Source organism: Cynocephalus volans, chromosome 15 (genome assembly GCF_027409185.1).
Source record: "Cynocephalus volans isolate mCynVol1 chromosome 15, mCynVol1.pri, whole genome shotgun sequence".
NCBI classification, from domain to species: Eukaryota; Metazoa; Chordata; class Mammalia; order Dermoptera; family Cynocephalidae; genus Cynocephalus; species Cynocephalus volans.
In genome coordinates this window covers 11568738-11578003 of record NC_084474.1, presented here as the reverse complement: position 1 = coordinate 11578003, position 9266 = coordinate 11568738, and the positions used below count along the sequence as shown (strand labels likewise).

The 9266-nt window shown below is 44.2% G+C and overlaps 1 protein-coding gene across 1 annotated transcript; it reads right to left on the bottom strand.

Moving 5' to 3' along the window:
• Nucleotides 1-1768: 1768 nt before the first annotated feature.
• Nucleotides 1769-2755, bottom strand: NPBWR1 (neuropeptides B and W receptor 1). The gene has a single exon (XM_063079070.1). The coding sequence runs from the start codon at nt 2753-2755 to the stop codon at nt 1769-1771; it is 987 nt and encodes a 328-aa protein (XP_062935140.1).
• Nucleotides 2756-9266: the final 6511 nt, after the last annotated feature.

Here is a 9266-nt window from a genome sequence, read left to right as displayed (position 1 = left end):
TTCTAAGCTGATCACTGTAAATTATTTCAATGTTTCTAATAACTCTGAGAGCTAAGGAAGCAACTCTCATTCACCAAAACTGAAAAAGGGTTTGCTTCTCCCCCTCCACACATACACACCCGAGGGGGAGTTTTTCCTTTCCGTATATTTCTTAAAAGGTATTTTGAAACCAAATAATCGAGATTGAAGATGCCAATCAAACTCGGTTAAAAAAAAAAAAAAAAAACCTGCTAGCAACTCACTCTTTCTCACAGGTAACACCAAGCCTGACCATAGGAAGCAAATATTTTTAGAAATGTTTATTCCTGTTTAGAATTCATGCCAAAGAAAATTACTTTTTAAAACACCATAACTGATTATCAGAGTCTAGTTAAGGTTCTGGCCTCATGTCTGAGGCATAAACTGCAGACGAATGAGTAAACCCAAGTGCCATTACTCTCTCTTAATCCACTTTGTCTCCCATAAGTGGAGATAAAGGCAGCGTGCTGGCGCGCGCCGCCGGCCTCCCCGGTGAGACCAGAACCAGGGATTCATCAGGTTTACCGGGACTTACCCACCAGGGGCCGTGTGGGACTAAGGAATAAAGCATCGGTAACCCACGTCTCTGCGTCCAGCCAAGGGAAATCTCAGCTTCCCGGCTTTCCCTGAGGAGAAGGCAAGGAAGAATAGAGGAGAAAGGGAACGAAGGGAGCAATACATCCCATTTCACTTTAGGTCATTCGATCCTCGCAGCAACTTGGGAGACTAGGACATATATATCATTTGTACAGTTCACAGTCCTGAAAAACAGTACTCACACAAGCAGTGACAACTAACTGGTACAGGTCGTTTGAGCGGTCGATCGGAGGAAGGGGTGTGGGCGTACTGAAGTCCCCTGTAGAAAGCCGCGATGACCAGCGTAGGCGGTGACGAGAGCAGTTAGCAGGTGCGCCCCGCGACAAACGCAGCGCTCTCGGGACGCCCAGCGCCGCCCAGCCGGCTCCTCAAGGGGGCGCCGCAATCGCGCGCCGGGCGACTCCTGCAGGTTCCCGGCCCTCCCGAGCCGGGCGAGCTGTGTCCCCGCAGAGTCTGACCGTCATGGAGCATTTTCAGGGGATTTAAGGGGTAGGAAAGAGGAAACGGCAAAGAAAGAAGAAGGGGCTGTGGCAGGGAGGGGCAGTGACAACCGGGCCCACCGACCTTCACTCCATCCCACGCCTCCGCTAGACACGCACACTACACACACACCCCGCCAGGTACCCCGAGTTCTCCCGTCTTCCCCGGTGCAAGAGGCCCCGGCGGCCCCGGCGGATCTCACAGGGGTGGGCACGGAACGCGCGCGCCCTGACCCTCTTTCCCAGCGGTTAGAGCGCGCGGAGGAGAAGGGGACCGGGCCAGGCTGTTCGCCAGCTAGAGCCGAAGCAGACAATCGCGGCGGAGAGCGGAGAAGCGAAGGGCAAAGGCGAGCGCGGAGCCCACGCCCGGGGCCGCCCGGGGCGGGGGCGGGGAGCCGGCAGAAGCGCTAGGAGGGGCGGCTCCCGCAGCCCCGCCCTCGTCCTTTGCCCTCACGCGCCCGGGTCACAAGTTCGCGGTCGACCGGTGCCCTTCGGCTTTTGAGGGCGCAGCCCCAGCGCTTCCGATTGATTCTCCAGGTCTGCATCCCTACCCCGTTTCCCGGGGGCGCTGAGGCTGCAAGTCAGGCAGGGCCCTCTGAGCACCGCAGGCGCCAGCTGCTCCTGCGCCGGCCAGGGCTGGCGGGGCCGGTGGGGCAGCGGGGCACGCGAGGGCGTCAGGCGGCCTCCCGGCACACTATCAGCTGTCGGAGGCTCCTGCGGAAGCTGTCGTCCAGGAAGGCGTAGAGGAAGGGGTTGAGGCAGCTGTTGGCGTAGCTCAGGCTGGTGATGAAGTAGGACAGGGCGATGACGAGCGGCGTCTGCGGCAGGTCAGTGGTAAGCACCACCACGGTGCTCAGGTGGTAGGGCGTCCAGCAGAGGAGGCACACGGCCAGGATCGCCACCACCAGTAGGGTTACCCGCCTCTTGGCCCGGCCCAAGGCCTTGGCTTGGCTGTCCAGCCGCATGGCGCGCAGCCGGCACAGCAGGGTGGTGTAGAGGACGCAGATGGTGGACACCGGGATGGCGAAGCCCAGCACTAGCGTGTAAAGGCGGCTCGCCCGCCACCAGAAGGCCTCAGGCTGCGGGAAGACCAGCACGCACTGGCGCCGGCCCTGCTCGTCGTCGAGCTGGGCGAAGACGGCGAAGGGCAGCACCACGAGCGTGACGAACCCCCACACCGCCAAGCTCACGGCGCGCGCGGCGCCATACGTGCGGCCCGCCACCGGGCGCGACTCCGCCGTGGCCAGCACCACCAGGTAGCGGTCGGCGCTCATGACGGTGAGGAAGTAGAGGCTGGAGAAGGTGTTGTACTGGTCGATGGTCACGATGGCCTTGCACATGAGCTCCCCGAAGGGCCACCGCCGCAGCAGGAAGTCGGCGATATTGATGGGCAGCACCAGCGTGAAAAGCTCGTCTGCTATGGCCAGGTTGAGAATGAACAGGTTAGTGACGGTCTTCATGCGGGGCGCCCGAAGCAGCACGTACAGCACGGCAGAGTTGCCCACCAGTCCCACCGCGCAGATCACCGCGTAGACGACGGGCACCGCCACAGCCAGCAGCGACGGCAGCGGCTCCGGGCTGGACGCGTTGACGCAGCCCAGAGTGGGGTCCGGGCACGACACGTTGGCGATCCCGGGCTCCCAGGACGACTTATTGGGCATCTTGGCGAAGGCGGGCAAAGGGCCGGGGATCCCGCGTCCCCCACGGCCACCCCGCGGGGCCAGGCGGTCCCGAAGCTCGTGTCGGCAGAGACCTGTACCCGGGCACGAGCTGCCGCGCTCCAAGCCCTTCTCTGACTTCTCCGGGGAAGGGGCGCTCCCGGCCGCCCCACAGCTCCCTGTCGCGGCGGACTCCGGGGGCTGGAAAGAGGAATTGAAAGCACAGTCTAGACTCGTCGACGTGTAGCTTTAGGGAGAGGTACGGTCCCAAGAGGGGACGGCGCAGCGCCCCAAACCTCCCCCACAAGAGCGTTCTCTGCTACCTGTTGAAATCTCATTCCAGCCCGTTGAATACATCAAACAAAGTGTTGGAGAGAGGAGAGTCCTTACTCTGTACAGACCATCTCTCTTGCTTTAGGACACCCCTAGCGGACCCGAGTCATCCCACCGAATTCTACAAGGGCAAGCTTCGGTCCCCCTAGGTTCCGCGCGCCCTCGGTAACAGCAAGCCCAACAGCTATCTCTCCCTCTCTCTTATTATTATCATTATTATTATTCCTTACCCGCCTGGCCTGGGGAAGGGGTCTGCCTTTCCTGCGGTGGTCAGGAGAAGAGCTCGCCGCCTGCGGAGGAGGCAGGGGCGCCCGCCCGCCGGGTGTAGGACTGCCCGCGTGCGCCCAGGAGCTGCACCTGCGCCTCCGCTGGTCCCTCCCTTGCGACTGGAAAAGCAAGAGATGGCGCAGCCGCGACTGCGCTCCGCTGACCCTACCGCCCCACCGCCTCCACCCCCCGAGTCAAGTGGCCTTGGAACTAACAGAGAACAACAGCATTCCTCAAAAATCGAGAGATTCTCTTCTTTCCAGTAGTGCAATCCCAGTCCATCTGAAATAATAAAAAGCTTTCCTGTTAAGGACTGAATTAAAGAAAAACAAAGAGTGTTACAGGTCTATTTAAAAAGGAGAACTATGCAGTTGAGGCTCCCATTCCATTTTTAAAGCTCCATACGACAAATGCCCTAATGTAATTTGAAATTAGAAATTACATGCATATCATGTCGCTGGGCAGAAGGAAAAGGGGATGCAATTTTAAAATGCAAATCACCAGTTTTCTAGTACTCTGGTCTCTTCACACGGTTTGATAACAGTACAAATAATGATCGATAATTTGAGATACTTTCATGCTTTCTAAAAATATATGTAAGCAAAGACTTGATTAAAAGACGAACTGCTTCGGAAAGCCTTTGAGGGAAGCATGACTTAATGCATGTTTCGTAAAATGTTGCAAGTTATTCGACCCACTCTCCTGAGTCTCCTACGTACATTCCCTATTCTCCCGCTAATGAGAACTACCCTGCCGGGGGTAGCCAAGGGAGGCAGAGCAGGGACAGGACGTGGACTCGGAAGTCGCTATCTTCCCAGGTCGTGGATTCTTCCTCTAGAAAGGGGAAATCATCTCAGGTACCTCAGCAGTTCCATTGAGGATTGAATGAAATAAACTAAATATTGTTTCTCTCCAATTCCTCTTTTTCTCCTCCACCATACCTTTGTGAGACCCAGCAAATTAAAAACTGGACTCTATCCTCTAACTTCCCTTCCACAAGAGCAGGCAATTCCCAAATAAAGAGCATTTCTGGCCCTTTATTGTATATTTTAGATAAGAGGGCTGAGATACTGAGAAGTGACCTGAAGTATCCAGTGGAAGAAGTCTGTAAGGCCAGAAATACAAATGCTTTCCTTTACCCATTCGGTTCTACATAAATTTGACCCCTTCATTTTCGTGGCTTGTGTGAAGAAAATGACAGGAGATTCACAGGCTATGACCATACGGAACACTGTAGGAGAAAACAGCACATGAGTGAAACAAAAAAGATTATATATGTGTAATATATATGACACATATATAAAAATACATGTGTATCTGTGTACATATATATGTATATAGTTGATAATTTTCAAACATTTGGAGATTTTCTAGCTTTTTTATTATTGATTTCCAGCTTAATCACATTGTGGAAAGAGAGCATACTCAATAGGATTTCAGTTCATAGGCATTTGTTGAAACTTACTGCCCAGTAAATAGTTATTTTTCTAATTATTTCATGTATACTTGAAAATATGTTCTGTATTTGTTGGGTGCAAAACTCTACGTATGTCAGCTAGTGACATTTATTATTGTGTTGTTCAAATCTTCTATCTCTGTATCTTATCCGATTCTTGTATTAGTTACTGAAAGAGCTAAAAAATCTGTTACTGGATCTCTCTATGCTTTTAGTTCTGTCAATTTTTACTACATAATTGTATGCTGGTTTATTAGGTACACACAAATTTAGGATTGTTATATTTTCTCCTTTATCATTGTTACCTGATTATAATGATCCTGTCATTATAACCTGATAACCTTTTATAATTATAATGTGACTGTACTGATTTTTATTATAAATAATAATTAAATTGTTTTATCGGATGATCATTATATATTTTATCATTATAATATATTATATACAATTAAATTATGTATAATACATAATTATTTTATTATTGTAAATGTTACCTTTTATTATTATAACCTGATTACCTTTTTTCATTATAATCTTAACTCACTTACTACTTCTTGCCATATGTAGTCTCCTTTCTTTGATATCATTATAGCTGCACTGTGTACTATCATGGAATATCTTTTTAAAAATTCTTTTCCTTTAAACCTTTCTGTATTCTTATATTTAAAGTATGTCCCATGAAAGCATTGTAAAGTTTTTTTTAATCCAGTCTGACAATATTTGTCTTCGAAGTATTTATTTCAGAATATATTTAATGTAGTTATGGATAATATAAGGGTTACTATGGTCTGAATGTTTGTGTCCCCCCCAAAATTCATACACTGAAACCTAATCCTCAATGTGATGGTACCTAGAGATGGGGACTTTGGAAGACGGTTACATCATGAGAGTGGAGCCTTTATAAAGAGGCCCCAGAGAGATTCCTGGTCCCTGCCACCTTGTGAGGCTACAGGGGATTGGTGGTCTAGGAAGCAGGCCCTCACCAGACTCCAAATTTACCAGCACCTTGATCATGGACTTCCCAACCTCCAGAACTGACAGAAATAAATTTCCATTTTTTAGAAGCTACCCAATTTATAGTATTGTTATAGCAGCCTGATTGAACTAAGACAAGGATATCTACTTATTATTATTATACAATAATAATATACTTATTATTCTTCCTTCTCTATTTCTCCTATGTCGTTTCCATTCCCTTTTTCTTTTCTTACACTTTTGAATTAATTTTTATTATACAATTTCTCCCACTCCATTACCTTCTTATTCCTACAACCTTTCATTATTCTTTAGAGGTGTGCTAGAGATTCTAATATGTATCCTGGACTTACTAATATCTACCTTAAATTATTACTTTTGCAACCTCCCAGATAAAGCAAGGACTTTTTAAAACTTCAACTTCATTTACTGCCCTCTTCCTTCTGTGCTAATGTTAACATGTATTCTAAATCTACATATATTTTAAACACTACAAAATATCATCATTATTATTATTTTAAATAGAGAATATGCCTTTGTAATTACCTGTGTATTTGTATTTTTAGTGCTCCTTCTTCCTTCCTGCATTACTATGCTTCCATATGGTGTCATTTTTCTTCTAAGTAAAGAAATCCCTTAATATTTTAAATGCTATTCTGGTGTGATCAACTCTTAATGTTATTGTTGTTTTAAAATTTCTTTCTTCCCCCCCTATATTTTTTTAAAATTTTATTTTAACATTTACTTATTGGGTATGAAATTCTAGGATATTAGCTGTTTTCTTTCAATAACTTTAATCATTTCATTTTCTTTTTTCTTACTGTAGCTCTTTTGAAGGTAATTTGCCTGTTTTCTATCACTGTTGTTAAATTATGCCTTTGATTTGGTTTTTCAGAAGCTACACTATGATGTGCTAGAAGTGATTTTTCTTTTCATTTATCCAGGTTTAGGTTCACAGAGCTTCTTAAATCTGAGATCTGATTTTTTTCAGTTTTGTAAAGTTCTCAGCCATTCTGTCTTCTAATATTGGTTCTGTCCCATTCTTCAATTATATGCCTGTTAGAACTTTATGCTCGTGTCATGTTTCCCACCCTTTTTACTCTCTGTACTTCAATCTAGTCCCCTAAATCCTGGCTTTTTTGATTACTCCCCAATGCCATCAAACAGCCATTTTAGGGTTTTTTTCCAATTTTTATGATAGTTCGTAACAGGAGGATTTGTGTGACACAAGCTAGTTCATCATAACTAGAAGCAGAAGTTAATACATAAAGTGTTCTACACAGTACATTACCAAATGAAGAACTACATGTATATGTGTGTTTCCATATACATAATTATGTATAATATGCATAATTATGAAAAGATATATACTAAAATATTAAAAATATTTCTGTAGGAAATGGATTTGGCAGTATTTTTATTTTCTTTACACTTTTGTAAATTCCCAAAACACTTTCATAGTGAAGATGTATTACTCTTATAATAGTAAAAATATGTATTTATAAAAATCACTGTAATAGTACTTTGTAGTTATCTACTGAGAAGAAATTAAGAATATGTAGGGAAATACTTCTTCTAGCACGTATGAAATGACTATAATCACAAAAAATAGTGAACAAAGAGATGTATAAAATGCACATTTGTATATAAAACATACTTTATTTACCCTGAAGCCTACCCACAATATTGCTAAAAAAGAGAAAATTTGCAATAGCAATTTATTCTACCTAAACAAATTCTTTTTTGTCAATTACAAAATGCTTAACTCCAACCACCTCTTACTCTGAAAAATATTCAATCAGATATTTGAATATTGAGTACCAAGAGCACTGATATTTAATATAGTCACAAAACTGTGTCTTAGTTTGATGCTGCAATAATTTTGAAAATTGTTTTTTCTTGGCCTAAAAAAATTTATTCAAGGCAGAAATCAAACTTAGGGTACTTGTTATGGCAAAGAACTAAATGTTTTCCCCCGAAAATCAACAACAAGGATATCTTTTCTCTATCCTCTGTTCAGTCTTATACAGGAGGTTCTAGACAGTGCGATAAGGAAAAAAACAAATAAATAAAACACATCCAGATTGGGGACAAAGAAGTAAAACTGTTGTTATTTAAAGATGCAATAATTATCTATGAAGAAAATTCTATGGAATCTATGAAAACACTACTAGAACTAACAAGTGGGTTTAGCAAGATTGCAGGACATAAGATCCATAAAAAAGTCTTTTGCATTTTTATATACTAACAATGTATGATCACATATTTAATTTTTTAAAAAATACCATTTACACTAGTGTCAAGCAATATGAATACAGTTATGTGCTGCACATAATGATGTATCTGTCAACAACATACTGCATATGCTTCAGTGGTCAGAGCAACAGGTTATACCATACAGCCCAGGTGTGCAGAAAGTTACACCATCTGGGTTTGTGTCAGTATACTCTGTGATGTTCACACAATGACAAAATTGCCTGACAATGAATTTCTCAGAATGTATCCCTTAAGTGGCACCAAATGCCCATCAACAGATTAATAGATAAACAAACTAATAGTACATGTATATAATGGAATACTACTCAACAATAAAAAGAAATGAAGAACTGATACACACTCAGACATTGATGAATCTCAAAATAATTATACAAAGCAACAAAAAATGAAAAAAGAATACATTATTATGGTTGTATTTATATAAAATGTTAGAAAACCCAAACTAATTTACAACAATAGAAAGCAGATCATTTTCACTTGGAAAAATGGATGGTGGGGCAGTAGGGTAAGGAGGGATACGATGGGAGGATTACAAAGGGACATGGGGAAACTTATGGTATGTTGATTACATTTTCTCAGCAAAGCCACTTTTTAAAATAGCATTTGGAGAGAAAGGAGATGGGGCTTGGCTATCTGTGGCAAAAATATGTACAACCCAGTGCAAGGGGCTCTACAAAAACTCCCCCAGCAGTTCAGAGGTGTTGAGCTGAGATCTCAGATCCTCTGCTCCTTCTTGTGCAGATCGTGAGTTAGGTAATCAAAAGAAGATTCTGGCAGCTTTAAGCAAAGTAGACATACTTTATTCTTCAGATATGAGCTTCACAGACATGCTTTATTCTCAGACATGAGCTCTGGCTCTACCCCACTGACCCTCCATGCTCTGCCGACCCTCTGTGCTCTGCTGACCAGGGGTGCAGAGCAGTTACTTTTTTACTTATAGTAAACAAAAGCGGCCACAAACCAAGCATTACATAATTACAACAATCATGCTGAATGAGTAAATGGGCACACATACGTGGTTACACTACTCTTATAACTTGTTGCTAGTGAATATGCTGAATCTTGCCCATTTGTAACAGATGTGAGGCAAGTGAGCCTGAGTAAACCTTTTCTACTTTCCTTACAAGAGGACAGGAAAGGAAGATTACACCTAGCTTAGCTGAAAATTATACCTCCTTGTCTGGCAGTTAATGAACCCCTAATGAG